Source organism: Elephas maximus, chromosome 21 (assembly GCF_024166365.1).
Source record: "Elephas maximus indicus isolate mEleMax1 chromosome 21, mEleMax1 primary haplotype, whole genome shotgun sequence".
Classification (NCBI taxonomy): Eukaryota; Metazoa; Chordata; class Mammalia; order Proboscidea; family Elephantidae; genus Elephas; species Elephas maximus.
In genome coordinates, this window is record NC_064839.1 from 24,064,133 (window position 1) to 24,081,310 (window position 17,178).

At 51.6% G+C, this 17,178-nt stretch overlaps 1 protein-coding gene across 2 annotated transcripts in view; it reads left to right on the forward strand.

Annotated features, from left to right (window-relative positions):
- Positions 1-17,178, forward strand: part of CPNE2 (copine 2) — a 59,309-nt gene that overhangs the window by 23,331 nt on the left and 18,800 nt on the right. For both annotated transcript variants that reach the window (XM_049864620.1, XM_049864621.1), the window contains exons 4-12: positions 1,531-1,605; positions 4,474-4,545; positions 5,576-5,659; positions 5,930-6,019; positions 7,746-7,844; positions 8,383-8,469; positions 9,902-9,961; positions 12,147-12,280; positions 15,129-15,183. In XM_049864620.1, the coding sequence (XP_049720577.1) occupies positions 1,531-1,605; positions 4,474-4,545; positions 5,576-5,659; positions 5,930-6,019; positions 7,746-7,844; positions 8,383-8,469; positions 9,902-9,961; positions 12,147-12,280; positions 15,129-15,183 (756 nt within the window). The remainder of the gene's footprint in view (positions 1-1,530; positions 1,606-4,473; positions 4,546-5,575; positions 5,660-5,929; positions 6,020-7,745; positions 7,845-8,382; positions 8,470-9,901; positions 9,962-12,146; positions 12,281-15,128; positions 15,184-17,178) is intronic.

Consider the following 17,178-nt stretch of genomic DNA (forward strand, 5'->3'; position numbering starts at 1 on the left):
CTCCAATCACCCCCTATGGCTGGCTCTATGCCCTTGGGCAAGCCCCACCCTCTTTTTTGGCCTCAGTTACCCCAAATTTAATTTGGGTATAATGATGACTGCCCTACCCCATCTACAGGGATAAAAAGGGAATAAAACAGAAAATGCTTCTAGAGGTCCTAGTGGAGACCGAAATGGCCTGGGCCTTCCAGGAGATGATGTCAAATGAAGAGAGCAAGGGCTGAACGGTGCACATAGAGCCCATCTTTGTGTAAGAGCAGGGTGTGTCCACCAGGGTCCCCACCATGTCTCTACGGCTCCCTTAAAGGGGAACTGAGGAGAGAGCTTAAGGGAGGGCAGGGGCAAGGGAACACGATGCAGAAAACCAACCCAGGGACTGGCCCACCACCTCTGGGCCTGGAGGGTGGGGCAGGGCGAGGGAATGGTATTGCCCGGCCCTATGAGGGCCAAGGCCGAGGAGGGCAGCCCCCAGACCATAGCTGAGGCCCAGGACAGAGCAACGCAGCTTTGGCGAAACCACTGCCCCAGCCTCTCTCTCCTCCCGCCCTCCCTTCTCCCACTGATGCCCCCACTGGCTGAACCCCCAGAAGCCAGAGGGCAGGGGAGCCAGCTGCTGCAGCCCACAGGGCCCACTTCCAGGATGCAGAGCAGGTAGAGAAGGGCAGAGAGTATGTGTGGGGAGAATAACCAGTCCAGGGGAAGAGGAATAGATCATGCTGGTTCTGCATGTTGTTGTGTGCCGTCAAGTTGATCCCAACTCACAGTGACCCCATGTGACAGAGTAGAACTGCCCTATAGGGATTTCCAGGCTGTAGTCTTTATGGGAGCGGATTGCCAGGTCTTTCTCCCAACGAGCTGCTGGTAGATTCAAACCACCAACCTTTCGGTTAGCAGCCAAGAGCTTCACCATTGTGCCACCAGGGCTCCTAAACACTGGCATTTTTCACAAGAAACCAAGACCCGTGCTGGCCCCAAAAGGGGGTGGGAATGGGGTGGATGGAGACGGGTGTGTGATTTTCAGCATATTCCACTGTTCCTTTCTATATTGTTGTGCTTGTTTCACCCTGTGCGTGTGTTACCTGTTCAAAACAACTAAAATACCTAGAAAGTTTGGGTTTGATCCTCTCAGTTAGGGAACAGGCTCTGAGGAGGGTGGGTCTGTGGATGGGTTAGGGGATGCGGGGTGGGGCTGAACTTCCTGCATTTTGTCTCCAGAATGTGAACTAAGAGCCCTTTCCTGGGGATGAACCAGGTCAGAAAGAGCTGGGCTGCCTGGATTCCATCCCAGTTGTAGGACCTGGGTCAAGTGTCTTAACTTCTCTGGGCCCCAGTCTCCTCAACTGCACAGTGTGGCAGGTCATGGTTGCTGTCTGCCTCCCGGGGTAGAGATTATGCAGGGGAGGGTTTATTGCCTGGCACAGGGCAACCTGCTGTAAGTGGTGCCTGTTTCGGGATTTTCCCCCCTCCCCGGGCTTCCCCACCCCACCACAGCCACCACCGAGCCCCTTTCTCCCCACTCTCTCCTTGCAGATCGTCTCCAGCAAGAAGGTGACGCGGCCTCTGCAGCTGCTGAACAACAAGCCTGCAGGGAAGGGCTTGATCACGGTACCAGCCCCCTCCCCACTCTCCACATCCCCCTCTGCCTCCACTGCCACCTCCCCCATCAATGGGCTGCTTCCCTGGCAGATAATCACCAGCTTTGTTTGGAGTAAAAAGGCCCAACTTACAACTTAGCAACAGGTCTCTTAGCAACGGGCTCCAGGCTCCGCAAATGATGCGTTCACGTGGAAGCCAAGCTGGTGGGGGTGCTGCCAGAAGGCCCCAAAGGTGCTTCCTGGGCAGCAGCACTCCTACTCTTCCTGGGGACTTCAGAGCCCTGTCAGTACCCCTCCCTGACACACTGGCCCCACCTGCCCTCCCTTGGGATCTTTCAGAAGTGCCTTGCCCCTGGAGCTCTGCTTGTGGCTGCAATGCAGGATTCCTGCCGTGGGCAGGCTCTTCGCGTGCTTGAGTATCTGGGTCCTCACAGACTCTGAAAGGCAGGGCAACCCGGTTTTACAGATGAGGGAACAGAGGCTCAGGGAGCGAGTTCCCTGGAGTGGCTCAGCTAGCAAGATTCTCTCAGGAGCTGTCCGGCTTCAGAGCCTGTGTGATCCAGGGGAGCTAGCCATGATGGAGCGAGGAGGATCATACCTCTATGTGTTCACAGGTTGTGACTCCACTGCTCTGAAACCTCCCATGGCGCCCCGTTGCTGTAGACCCCTGGGTTCAAGGCTGTGAGGGATTCCTCAGTCCCCACCTTGCTTTCCTGCTTTCTTCGTGTTCATGCCCTGGGTTCAAGGCACACTGACTTCCTAACACACCTTAAACGTACCCCAGGCTTTTCTCCACTCTGTTCCTGGCACTTCCAATGTCCTCTCCCAGTGATTCCCCAATCCTCCCCATCAAAATGCCTTCACAAACAGCTCCCCTCCACCAGGAAGCCAACCCAAACGGGCCACGTCATCCCCCAGCATTTCCGGCAGTTCCACTCTAGGCTTCAGTTCCCTCCACTGTGAACCAACAGTTGCTGTGCAGTTGACTTCGGCTCAAGGCGACTCCATGTGTGCCAGAGTAGAACTGCGCTCCATAGGCTTTCTTTAGTGGTTGATTTTTTCAGAAGTCCCTAGGTAGAGCAAATGGTTAGCATGTTAAATGCTAACCAAAAGCTTAGAGTTCGAGTCCACCCAGAGGTGCCTCAGAAGAAAGCCTGATGACCTACTTCTGGAAAATCAGCCATTGAAAACCCTACGGATCCCAGTTCTACTCTGACACACAGTGGGTCGCTGTGATTGGGAATTGATTTGACTTGAAACTGGTTTCTCTGTGAAATGGGGGTAATAATGGGACCTATCCTGCAGGGTTGTTGAGCAAGCCCCAGCTGGAGGAGAAGAAGGGGAGAAGCATCCAGGCTGACCTCTGTCTGTGGTTCTGGAGGGCCAAATTAACATGAGCTAGATGAGGCCATCCTAGAGGCAGAGGAGGAGAGGCCTGTGGCCAAGAGAGGGCCCAGTCCACTTGTATTGCTGTTGGCCGGGGAGCTTTCCCTGTCCCTCAGTGGGAAGGAAGAGAGAAGGAGGCCCAGAGAGGGCGGGTGGCAGCCTGTAGGTCACTCAGTGGGTCCATCACTGGCTGGGGTGGGGCGGGAAGGCCAAGGCTGACAAGCAAGACCAGTGTGAGCTCAGGTGGGTCCTGCCCCTGCCCTGGGCCACAGTTACCCTAGCTGCACAGTGAGGTTGCTGGGATACTGACAACTTAGTGTTTTGAGGTGGCTGTGCTCTCTGGGTCTGCACTGGAGTTATGGGGGGACCTTTCAGGCTTCTCCCCAAGGCTCAAGACCACCCTCATATCTGGTCCCTGCCTCATCTCCACCCACCGTCGCATGGCCCTCCTCCTTAAGCCACATGGGGTCACCTCCTGATTCCTCATATCCAGGAGGGTTGTTGTTGTTAGGTGCCGTCGAGTCGGTTCTGACTCATAGCGACTGTATGTACAACAGAACAAAACACTGCCCAGTCCTGCACCATCCTCACAATTGTTGTTATGCTCGAGCCCATTGTTGCAGCCACTGTGTCAATCCATCTTGTCAAGGATCTTCCTCTTTTTCACTGACCCTCTATCTTACTAAGCATGATGTCCTTCTCCAGGGACTGGTCCCTGCTGATAACATGTCCAAAGTACGTGAGACGAAGTCTCGCCACCCTCGCCTTCTAAGGAGCATCCTGGCTTTACTTCCAAGACAGAGTTGTTCGTTCTTCTGGCAGTCCGTGGTGTATTCAATATTCTTCACCAACACCATAATTCAAAGGCATCAATCCTTCTTATTCCTTATTCATAGTCCAGCTTTCACATGCATATGAGGGGATTGAAAATACCATGGCTTGGGTCAGGCGCACCTTAGTCCTCAAAGTGACATCTTTGCTTTTTAACACTTTAAAGAGGTCTTCTGCAACAGATTTGCCCAGCACAATATATCATTTGATTTCTTGACTGCTGCTTCCATGGGCGTTGTTTGTGGATCCAAGTAAAATGAAATCCTTAACAACTTCAATATTTTCTTCATTTATTATGATGTTGTTTATTGATCTAGTTGTGAGGATTTTTGTTTTCTTTATGTTGAGTTGTAATCCATACTGAAGCCTGTAGTCTTTGATCCTCATCAGTAAGTGCTTCAAGTCCTCTTCCTTTTCAGCAAGCAAGGTTGTGTCATCTGCATATCCATGAGGGTATTACCCCAGTTTTCCAGAACATGGAAACTGGTTTTAGAAAGACAAGAGACTTGTCCAAGGTGACATGCTGTGCCCTTTCCCTCCCTTTGCCCTCACAGCCCTGGAGAATTGATTCAAGAGCCACCCTTTGTCCACCTGCCTGGGTGGGAGAGGGGAGAATCTCAGGAGCAGGTCCCAACCCCTCTTGGTCATCTGGCCTTTACAGATTGCTGCCCAGGAGCTGTCAGACAACCGGGTCATCACACTGAGTCTGGCCGGCAGGAAGCTGGACAAGAAGGTGAAGTGGGCAGAGGAGAGGGTTCTCCATCTTTGGACAGTATCCTCCCTGCCCCAGGGTTGTATGGCCTAGCCCTGGGGCCCCTAGCCACTACCTTCACTGACCCCCAGGGGCAGGCCCAAAGCACAAGGCCCCACTGGCCACCCCAATCAAGGACCCCCTCACCATTGAGGGAGTAAGCTTCCTACCACTTAGAGGTATTCAAAACAGGTGGAAAACCACTCACTGGGGCTCCTCATCTCCCTTAGAGCAAATGCTAGGGCCCCTACAAGGCCCTCCTGACATGTCTCCACCCTCCTGAGGTCCGCTCCCTCACTCTGCCTGAGCTCAATCATCTTCCTCATTGTCCGTGGATCACACCAGGCACCCTCCTGCCCCAGGACCTTTGCACTTGCTGTTCCCTCCATCTGGGACACTCTTTCCCAGAATATTCTCACAGCAGACCCCTCACCTCCATCAAGCCTTTGCTTGTACATCACCTCCTCAGCAAGGCCTTTCCTGAATTTGTGATGGTCCCAGATTTCCCGTCCTCTCCTGATTTATTTTTCTTCTTATCACGTATTACTTTCTAACATGTACTATTTGCTTACTTAATTTTCTGTCTCTCCCACTTGAATATAACCTCCTTAAAGTGACCCTATTTAAAGCTTAAATCCATGGAGTTTTAAAGGCCATCATATCCCTTCTGTAATGTACTAGGGATAGCTTCAGTTTTTCAGATTCCCACTACAATAAATTCAAATCCTATCCTGCTGAGGGGTTCACCCTGCCTTGGGAACTATCCCCCTTCCTGAAGTTCTGGCCCATCTAAGATGCTGCAAGCTCTGGGGCTCTTGGGGTTTCTGAGCACAAGCTCTGGTAACCCCCGGGGGGCAAAGCTGCCCTGGACCTCTTGCTAAGCCCTGTGGAGGCTGAGGGGGGAGAGGCCAGGCTGGTTCTGCCCACAGCGCCCACCCCCATCACACCCCCACCTCACCTGAATCCAGTAGGCCCGCTGGCTCCCTCACCTGCATCCCTTTATCTCCCCCAGGACCTCTTTGGGAAATCAGACCCATTTCTCGAGTTTTGTAAGCTGGGAGATGATGGCAAGTGGATGCTTGTCCACAGGACTGAGGTGGGTGCGTCGGGCCCCGGGGTCTCTGAGGCAGGGCGTCTGCAGTCCAACCACCCCCAGTGGCTGAGGATGGGGCCGTGCAGTCCCAGCCATGCAGCATGCAGGGAAGCCCATGATGGTGCCAGAGGACTTGTTTCTTCCCACCACAGGGAGGCTCACTTGTATCCCCAGAAGCATGACCATGGGTCTCTCCATCTTGCCACCCCGTCCCCATTGTGCTGGCCTACCCCCCTGGGCCTGAGCCCACCCCTGCCCATCACTGTCCTTCAGGTGATCAAGTACACACTGGACCCTGTGTGGAAACCCTTCACCGTGCCGCTGGTATCCCTGTGTGATGGGGACACGGAGAAGCCCATCCGGGTAAGGGGGCCTGGGGGCCCTGCTCCTACTCTGCCAGCTCCAGTCTCCCAGTCTACCCGAGACTTCCTGGGGTACCTGTCAATGCTCTTTCTCAATAAGACCCAGGGTGACATGGAAAGAGAGCCCATGTGGGGGTCAAGAGACCTGGGTCCTCATCCCGGGTCTGCCTGGCCCTCTGAGTGATCTGGGTAGGCCCCCTGCCGCTGAACCCATTTTCTAAAACAGGAACAGGATGTCTGCTCTGCTCTTCCTGGAGGCTGTGATGCTGCTAGCTAGGATAATGAATGCGGAACACCTTGGAAACGGCTCAGATGTCGCTGTGATGAGGATGATGGTTACTAGTCTCTAAAGGACCTTAGTCCTCAGTGGCTGTGTCTGAGGGGAGATGGGGACAGAAAGGCAGCTAGGTAAAGGCACAGATCCCCAGGCAGGGTACCAAGTCATCTGGGTTCTAGTCCTGGGTCTCTTGCTGCTACTGTGAGACTTTGGCCAAGTACTTCCCTCTCAGGGCTTCAATTTACCCATCAGTAGGATGGGTACAATAATTTCTACCTTCCTCCTAGAAATGTTGTGGCAGTTAAAAGAATGCAAAGCTGGGATTTTTTTAAGCATTTAAAAAAAACTTTTTTTTTATTGTAGTTTAGATGAAGGTTTACAGAACAAACTAGCTTCTCATTGAACAGCACACATATTGTTTTGTGACATTGGTTACCAACCCCATGAAATGTCAACGCTCTCCACTTCTTGACCTTGGGTCCCCTATTACCAGCTTTCCTGTCCTCTCCTGCATTCTCATCCTTGCCCGTGGGCTGGGGTGCCCCTTTAGTCTCATTTTGTTTTATGGGCTTGTCTAATCTTTGGCTGAAGGGTGAACCACAGGAGCGAATGCATTACTGAGCTAAAAGTGTATCCGGGGGCCATACTCTCAGGGTTTCTCCAGTCTCTGTCAGGCCAGTAAGTCTAGTCTTTTTTTGTGAGTTAGAATTTTGTTCTACATTTTCTCCAGCTCTGTCTGGGACCCTCTATTTTGAGCCCTGTCAGAGCAGTCAGTGACGGTAGCTCGGTACCATCTAGTTGTACTGGACTCAGTCTGGCGGAGGCCGTGGTACTTGCGGTCCATTAGTCCTTTGGACTAATCTTTCCCTTGTGTCTTTAGTTTTCTTCATTCTCCCTTGGTTCCGAAGGGGTGAGACCAGTGCAATATCTTAGATGGCCGCTCACAGGCTTTTAAGACCCCAGACAACACTCACCAAAGTAGAATGTAGAACATTTTCTTTGTAAACTATGTTATGCCAATTGAGCTAGATGTTCCCTGAGACCATGGTCCTCACAGTCCCCCAAAGCTGAGAATTTTTGCCTGTCTCAGGAAAAAAAAAAAAAGTGTGGAAAGGGCTGTAGCCCCTGGCGCACAAGTCTAGGTGGGTCGTAATCTGAGACAGATGAGGGGCGGAGTGGAAGGTGTGTGAGGAGCCAGCTTCCTGCACCAGAAGGGGTAGGCTCCATTACTGGGGTGGGCAGACTTCCTCCTTTTCCCAGTGATCACAGAAAGCTTCCTGTAGGAGGCAGTTTAGGAGCTGCCAGGGTCATCCCAGGCCACTGGGCAGGCACTGAGGTGATGGGAGGTACCACCCAAAAAGAAGATGTAAGGTTTGCTCAGGAGCTGAAAGGGGCTGGAAAGCACCTCTTGGGGGTAGCTCTGGGGTGACCTTGCTGGACCTGCCCCCAGGTCATGTGCTACGACTATGACAACGATGGGGGCCACGACTTCATCGGCGAGTTCCAGACCTCGGTGTCACAGATGTGTGAGGCTCGTGACGGTGTCCCGGTAAGATGGCCAAGTGTGCCATGACCCTACAACCTCAGCAGGGATTGGGGAAGGGAGATGGGGTTTGAATCAGGCAGACTGGGACTCAGATCCCAGCTCCAGCTCTTCTGGCCATGTGACCTTGAGGAAGACATTCAACCTCTCTGAGCCTCAGTTTCCACATCTGTCAAATGGGTGCAGAGAATTAGGGTAGGAATTAAATGAGATGTTGCCAGCAAAGTGCCTAGCACCTAGTGAGCACTCAGAAGCTGTTTAACTCATCCCCAGAGGTGGGCCCTTGGGTGACAATTCTGGGTGCATGTCGTGGGCAAGTTGTTGGCATGGGGAGAGGCAGAGCCTTCTACCTTGGGCGGGTGCAGCTTGGTGGAAGCCTGAAGTGTCAGAAACCATTTCTGGGTGTGGACATCCAGGAGGGCTTCTTGGAGGAGGCATGCTGCCCCCACATCAAAGCTGTGGAGGGGATTGTGGGGCTCTGGGGAGGATCCATGCCCATGGAAGCCCCAAGCTGAGCTTGTGTCTCTCCTCCCATGTTGCTCAGCTGGAGTTTGAGTGTATCAACCCCAAGAAGCAGAGAAAGAAGAAGAACTATAAAAACTCGGGCATCGTAATCCTGCGTTCCTGCAAGGTGCGCTGGCAGCGGGCTGGGCACGAAGTGGGATCCAGGCTTGGGCTCACATAGGAGGTACCACGGCATAGCAGGTAGACAGAGCATTGGGTTTGCAGCCAAAGAGGGCTGAGTTCAGATCCTAGCTCTGACATGTCCTGGCTCTGTGCCCTTCTGAGTTTACCTTTCTGGGCCTCAGTCTCTTCTTCTGTAGAATGGGGATATTAACGAGGTGAAGTATGTGAGGGGTTAGTTTCATTACCTTCCTGTGTAGAGGCCGAGGAGGGCATGAGATGACCTTCTGGAACCGCTCCACTTTGGAGGGTAACCACGAGGAGTTGCCGCTCCCATGTCGGCAGCTTACCCATTGCATGTTCTGCATATCAGGTGCCTGGGCAGTAAGAGCACTGGCCTCTGAGCCTGGAGGTTCCAGAGGGAGTCCAGGCGCTGCTCTCTACCAGCTGGCAGATTCCAGGCCCTGGGCCGCTATTTCCTTTGCTGGAGACTGGGCTACCAGGCTAGTGTTTATGTGAGCATTCAGTGAGGTCACGGCCCAAAAGTGCTCCATAAAAAACAAAGCTGTCTGGTCACAGCATCATTATTTAGGAGTCTTCCTTTTGGAGACTTTCTTTTGGAGACTTCTATCATTCACATCTCTCTTTCACGATTTTTGGCACCTGCCTAACTTAATATTTTTTGTAATCAGTTACCCCTCTGTTTTTTTTTTTTACTTAAATAATTTATTTGAAAGGAACCTTTGAACTCCATTAAAATTGGAAGGCTAGTATCCTTTGCCAAAAGGAGGCAGAGACCATCAAAATACAAAACAAATACTATTAATGATCACAACTATCAATTTTTAATTTATATTATATTAACAAATATAAATTCATTAATTTGTATTTTCTCTGTTAAAAAGGGCTAGAAACCCTGGTGGTGTAGTGGTTAAGAGCTACAGCTGTTAACTAAAATGTCGGCAGTTCGAGTCCACCAGGTGCTCCTTGGAAACCCTATGGGGCACTTCTACCCTGTCCCATAGGGTCGCTATGAGTCGGAATCAACTCGATGGAACCGGTTTTGTTTCGTTTTTAGAGAAGTGTTAAGGACCTAGTAGCAACAAATTGAGGCTCTCTCCTTCATGAGATTAGTAGGTGTAATTGACACTGGATCCTGGAATCCTGGTTGGAATGTGTGTGTGTGGAACGTGTGTGTGTGTGTGTGTGTGTGTCCCACCTATTGGGAACCATTGCTCTGAAGACATCATTGTAGAGAGATTTGGGTTTTGTTGTAATTAGATCAGGCTTTTTTTTTTTTTTTGCCTCCATGACCCCACTGAGGTGTCAGGACACAGAGTAACAAACTTCCTTAAGGTCATTTATGGAGAGTGTGGCCAAGTCGGGAGCCAGCCCCAGAGGCAGGGCAGGGACCCACTAACTCACTTGATTCCTTCCAGATAAACCGGGAGTACTCCTTTCTGGACTACATCCTGGGAGGCTGCCAGCTCATGTTTACCGTAAGGCTCTCCCCTCACTCCCCACTCCCACCCCAAAGATCATCTTCCTTGAGGGATTTGGCCACTACTGCAGCAGGAGGGACTTGGGATAGACTACAGGAAGGACTTCTCCAGGGCAAGGGGTGTTTCTGGCCCCAGAGGAGAAGGCATAGGCGTTTGTTCCTGTTGGATGGGCCTGAGTCAGGGCTTAGCTGCATGTCAGGGCATGGCTGCACGGCCCCAGAGGATCTGATGGCTACACCCCTTCAGAGTGAAAAAAAAAAAAAAAAAAAGCCCAGTTCCTTCCCAGTGCCCACAAGGCCTTCTGCAATCCAGGCTCTGCCTGCCTCATCTGCTACCACCCTCCTCCTTGCTCACTTGGCCCCAGCCACATGGATTTCCTCACTGTTTCCCAAACACCAAGCTCTGTTCCATCTTAGGGCTCCACATTTGCTGTTCCTTCTGCCTGGAATACTCCTCCTGGAACCTTCCCAAGGCTGCCTCCTTCCCATCCTTCCAGGCCTTGATACAGATGTCACCTCCTCAGGGAGGCCTTCCCTGATGTGCCCCCCCCTCCCCGTTCTACTTTGCCATGTCTCCCTATTTTAACAACTTCATGGCACTTGCCACTTTCTGAAATTATCTTACGTATTTTTCCTTTGTCCCTGTTTGTCCCACCTGTAGACTGTGAGTGCCATAAAGGCAGGGATTTTGTATATTTTGTTTCTGCTCTAACTTCAGCCTATTGTACAGTGCCTGGCACACATTAAGTGCTCAATAAATACTTGCTGAAAAGAAGGAATGGTGACTCCGCCTGTGGCCTGGAGTGTACACCTCACAGACATCTATCCTGTTCATCTCTCCTTTTGTTCCTCATGCCAAGGGGCACCTCAGGCCCAGAGGCGAGGGACCTGTGGGACCTGCTGGGGGTCCACGCTCTGCCCACCTTCCCACATTGCCTTGCTGCTTGATCCCAGTGGGGACTGGAGGAGGTCTACTGGACTATATGGAGTCAGAAGATTGGCCTCTGTATCTTCAACCCCACTGGTCACCCCTGCCTGCCCCTCTCCCCCTACACACAGAGAAGCCAGGCCCCCTGTTTCTCCTGCACGCATTTCTTCATCCAGCGCATGTATACTGGGCCCCTCCTGTGTGCCAGACTAGGTTGTGCCCTGCAGGGGTCCCCCGAGAATGGACATGCCACCCCTGCCCTCATGGAGCTGACCCTTCAGCAGTATGAAGACTGGGATGGGCGGCCCCTTCTCTCCCACTCGCCTGGTGACTGTGTTCCGAGGCAGCCATTCCTCCTCCGGGTTCCCTCCTTGACTGTCCCCTGATAGGTACCAACCCTCTCTGCTACCCCTCCACATCCCTTCAGGGCTGAGAGAGCCAGTAGAGCCTCGCCCCTGTCCACCTGGCAGCCCGAGTCCCCGCTGAGCACCTGTTCTGTACTCAGCCCTGGACAAGGCTCCTTGAGGGCATATGTCTCACCTACGAGAAGCACCCAGTCTGATGGGACTATAGGCCGTGCTCGGTCTTGGGGCCCCTTGGTGGTGTGAGGCAGGACAGGGAGATGCCTTGGTGGGGGAGGGGCGGTAAGGTGTCTGGGAAGGCCACAGTGTGGCAGCAGCATGTGAATTGGTCCAAGAGGATGGAGAAGAATTAGACAAAAGGAAAGAAGACACCTTGGTTCTTCAGGTAGAGAGTAGGGAGAGTGAGGAGAAAAAGGAATCTAGAGATGCCAGTTGGCCTTGTATTACATCTGGGCACTGGATTTTATGCTTGGGTGAAAGGGAGCCACAGATGGTGTTGGAGCAGAAGAATAATATAATCAGAGCAGTTTCTAGCCCCAGTTGGGGCTGAGAGATGTGTGGGTTTCCCGTGTCCCATAAGCCTCTTCTATTCCCTGGGACTGGGGTGGGGAGCTGAGGTTCCCTGGCCTCACTGGGTGGCCTTTTTCCCCCACTCTTTTTTTTTTTTTTCAGTTTGGAAGGAGCCCTGGTGGCACAGTGGTTAAGTACTCGGTTGCTAACCAAAAGGTCAGCGATTTGAACCAACTAGCAGCTCCACAGGAGAAAGATGTGGCGGTCTGCTTCTGTAAAGATTTCAGCCTTGGAAATCCTATGGGGCAGTTCTTACTCTGTCATTTCGGTCGCTATGAGTCAGAATTGACTTGATAGTAATAGGTTTGGTTTTTCACCTGCAGGTTGGGATAGACTTCACAGCCTCTAATGGGAACCCCCTTGACCCTTCCTCTTTGCACTATATCAACCCCATGGGCACCAACGAGTACTTATCAGCCATCTGGGCTGTTGGACAGATCATTCAGGACTACGACAGGTAAGTTTGGGGAGGGGCTCTGAAGGGCTGCTAGGGCTCTGCCCAACCTGGCAAGACCAGCTTGTCAAAGCTCAAAGGGACCCAGAGATCATCAAATCCAGGGATGGTCAACACATGGCATGCATGCAGTTATTACCCCTTTCTGTACCTGTGGCAGACATTGCCAATCAATTGCTGTGCTCTTACCTACCAAATCAACTTGGATCCTTCACACGGTAACCAAGTAACCACTAAGCAATGAGGCAAGATGGAAGATGAAACTCATTTGCTATTACTGCATCCTTCCCTTCTAAAAAGAGCAGAATCCAAGGCTCAACAATTGGTTTTTATTTACCTGGAGCAACAGAGAAAGAAGGAGAGTCAGGAATAAGAGGATATGGAATGTGTAGCTAATTACCTCCATGAACAACTGCCTTCTTTGTCATGAGACGAGGAGAACTTGGTGGTGCCCAGCTACCATTAGTGAACATTCTGATCAAAGATTCCATAGAAGAATCCTGATCAAAAGGGGGAAAACGGAGAACAGAATTTCACATTCTCATGGACTTTAGACTTTCTGGAGCCATGGGGAGTAAACGAACCCCTGAAACTATTGCCCTGAGATCATCTTTAAACCTTAAACCAAAAATATCCCCTGAAGCCATCTTAAAACTGAAAAGTACTTTAGCTTAAGTAGTAAAACAGGTCTGCCTTGGGCGTTATGGTCTTTTAAGAACTATCTATATGGGATCAAATTGACAATAGTAACTCAAAAGATTAGATAGGAACCTTAGGGGCCAGTGAATTTATGCTAATGAGGGAGGAACAACGCAGAAAAGGGGGGTGAAAATGGTTGCACAACTCAAAGAATGTAAATCAATGTCACTAAATTGTACATGTAGAAACTGTTGAATTGGTGTATGTTTTGCTGTGTATATTCTCAACAACAACAACAAACTAAATAAAATTTAGAGAAGAAAAAAGAGCTGAGAAAATTGAGGTCTGGATTTGGGGTGGAGTTTGTCCAAAGTCACACAAGTCAGGGGAACTAGAAACCAGACCCTCTGATTCCTGGGCCCAGTACTGAATGGCCTAACAGTTTCACTCCTTTGAGAACTTCTAAGGAACAGTCAGCATGTGTGAACCCTACTTCCCATGGAACCTGCTTCCTGGGGATTGTTGGTGGGGTGGTGCTATGGAAAGTCAGTGAAGGAAAGCCGTGTAGAGGGCAGAGCAGGTGTGGCCACCAACAGGATGGGCCAAATGCAAAGTCAAGAGAGCCTTGAAGGATCCAGAACTTACTTGAGGGTTGCAGCATCATTGTCACAGATGGTGCTTGTAGGGGGCTCCAGATCAATGGGCAGAACTACCAGGAAGCCAACACATTGGGAGGAAGAAGCAGGTACAGAGACTTGGTAGGGACAAGGGCAGGCTCAGGAATCATTCTTGTGTGTATCTGGCCCCTAGAGAAGGGAAGGCTGAGGGCCAGCCTCTGACTCCCAGGGGACTCAGGGCTTGAGGGGTGACTGTGATCCCAAGTCACATCAAGAGAAGTATGGTGTTCACAGAAAGAGAGGTAGAAGTCTCCATATGGACAGTTGGGTGGAGGATCCTGGTTTTGCTGTCCTCTCAACCCTTGCATTGAGCGTTCTGATGGACATTCAGACTTAGCAAGGCCTCAGAGAACTCTGGACACCCTCCAGATCCAGTCCTGCTTCTCTTTTACCTCTCAGTAAGAGGCACTACACTCACCCGCAAACCTCACTTCTTTCATTCTGTCATATCCCACATCAGCTCTCAGAGAATCCTTGCGAAAGATACTTGAATCCAACCTCTTCTCCCCACCCTGACTGCTACCACTCTGGTTTGAGCCACTATTACCTGTGACCCAGATTATTCCAGTAGCCTCCCCACTGCTAGGCCTGCCTCTGCTCTGCCTTGTTCTTCACATGGCAGCCAGAGACCAAAAACCAAAACCAAACCTGTTGTCATCTAGTCGATTCTGACTCATAGTGTCCCTACAGGACAGAATAGAACTGCCCCATAGGGTTTCCAAGGAGCGCCTGGTGGATTTGAACTGCTGACCTTTTGGTTAGCAGCTGTAGCTCTTAACCACTACACCACCAGGGTTTCTGGCTGCCAGAGGGATTCACAATAAATACATGCTGAATGAATGAACAAATGAGACACGGTCTCTGTCCTCAGGAAGTTTTCTACTCAAGGGGGGATGATGGGGAGAAATCACTGGAGTTCTGTGACCAGTTTACATGTGAGGCAGGAGCTATGGAAGCACAAAAGAGGCATTCTGGGAGTACCAGGAAAACCCACAGAGAGAAGGGGCCGTTCGAATTGGGCCTCAGAGGGTAAGTAGGAGTTTTCCAAGGGGAACAGAATGGGGAAGGGCACAACAGAATTGAAGGTGTGTGTTTGGGGAACAGCAAGTGGTCCCGAGGCCCAATAATGAAAGGCTTTGAATGCCAAGGCAGACTTTTCATTTTAGGAGCGTTTTCCCCAGCTCTTAAATGGGATGTTGAAAGACACCTAGTACATTCCATCCTCCATCATGGCTCTATGGCTTAGTGGTTGTCCAGGGCCTGGGTTGAGAAGGATCTAGAAGCTGCCCCAAAGCCCATTGGGTAGAAATGCTATGGTTGATGAGCAGTGTCTACCACAGTTGTAGACAGATATGCAGAGATGGGTTGGGCTCAATAGATCTTTCTAGCGGAGCTGCTCCCAGAGACGGTGAGCTTTCTGTCCTGTGATTTATACAAGGCAGAGGGCCCATCCCTGGGTAGAAGGTTGGGAGAGGTCAGGGTGGGCAGGTGGAGGCCGCTGTCCAGTTGTGTCATGTTTTCTCTTCTCTGATTAGTGATAAGATGTTTCCAGCTCTGGGGTTCGGAGCCCAGTTACCTCCAGACTGGAAGGTAAGCGATGCAGACTCGGTTTCTCTTGGTTGAGGTGTTGGGATTGTGTGTGGCCTCTCTGGGATCCACTTTGCAAAGATCTTGGGCTGCAGGCCCACTTGCCTTGCCTTCTCTGTGTTTACCCCAAACCCATACTCCTCTCTCCAGCCTGACCCTCATGCAGGCACTGGGGCTACAACAAGGGGTAAGACAGCTGTGAACTTTGCCCCCTGGGACCTATGCCAGGTGGGGAAGACAGGTAGGGTTGCCAGATTTAGCAAATAAAATATAGAACACCCAGTTAAATTTGAATTTTAGAGAAGCAATGAATCATTTTTCTTATAAGTATGTTCTAAATATTGGATGGGACATACTTATGCTAAAAAAGAATTCATTGTTTATCTAAACTTCATATTCAACTGGGCACCCTGTATTTTATCTAGAACCCCTAAAAAGAGGGAGTGTCAGCAGTGCTGAGATGGAGGCAGCAGGACTTGGAGGAGCCCAGAGGAGGGGCTTCACCCAGCTTGGGGCATCAGGGAAGGCCTCCTGGAGCATGCAAGGTTAAGCAGAGATAGGAAGGATAAGTAGGAGTTTGCAGAGTGACTGGGGAGAAGGGAAGCAGGCGGAGAGAACAGCCTGTGCAAAGGCTGAGACAGAAGGAAGCAGGGTGAGTTGGAGGAACTGAAGGAAGCCGGAGACTTGGCCTCCACTGAAATGGGCAGGATGGAGAGATGTGGCTAGAGGGGTGGGGCCGCCATGCAGGGCCTCAAAAGTGCAGTAAAGCACAGTGGGGAGCCACTGCAGGGTGTATGCCAGGTGTCCAAGTAATATTAGCATTTTAGAAGGCCCACTCTGGCTTCAGAGTGGGGACTGCCCAGGGTGGAGGATGGCAGGATGGAGGCTGGGGAACCCCAGGGAGGCTAGTGCAGGCTGCAGGCGAGAACTACCCATGTCCTAGTTGGAGGAGATGGGGTGGAGAGCAGGGGTGATAGCAGGAAGACTTGGGCAGTAGACAAGGCTGGCTGGGTGGCCAAGTAGGTACCCAGATTTCCAGTTGGGCATTGAGGTGTAGGGTGGTGCCACATATTGAGATGTGGAAAAGGGTGGGGGTGGGCTGGGCGAGGGAGATGGTGAGGTGGGAGGTCCAGATGTACGATGGGTCAGGAGCTCACGGAGAGGCATGGAGGCTAGGGCTGGGGTGCAGACTCTGGGTAGGCTAGATCACCAGGGAGTTGGGTGGAATGAGAAATACCCAAGTGTAAAAGCCAGTCAGAGGATGTGTAGACTGAGGCTGAGTGCCCAGAGTGGGGGAGAGAGGGGCAGCGTGGAAGCCCATGGAAAACAAACTAATAAGAAGTAGCATTTATTGAACTTTTAGAATGTTCGGGATACAGCTTCCCCTGCTTTACCAGCTTTGCTTAATTCATACAAAAGCCCGCAGAGGAAGGCACCAGGCAAGGAAGCTGAGGGATAGTTCAGTGGGAAGCGGTCAACGGGATCCAAGCTGCCTGCAGGCTGGGTGAGGTGAGGCCTGGACCTGACCATTCACTTCACCGACCCCAGTCTTTATGGTGGGAGATGAGATGGGGGTGGGTGGGGCGGGGTGGGGAGACACCAAGGAGGGGTTGGGAGGGGAGGAAGTGGAATGTGGGGTGTGGACAACCCTTGGCTGTGGGAAAGGGGAGGCAGCAGGTCAGGCATGTTGAAAGATGCTGGGAAGAAGCCAGGAGAAAGAGGTCAAGGTAAAAAGAGGAAGCATCTTATGGATGAGTGGGGGTCCCTGGGTGGTGCAAACAGCGCGCTCGACTGCTCACCAAAAGGTTGGAGGTTTGAGGTTTGAGTCCATTCAGAGGTGCCTTGGAAGAAAGGCCTGGTGACCGACTTCCAGAGACATCAGTCATTGAAAACCCCGTGCGGTACAGTTCTACCCTAACACATGTGGGGTCACCATGAGTCGCTGTCGACTCTAGGGCAAGTTTTTTTTATGGATGAGTGGGGGTCCCTAAGGCATGG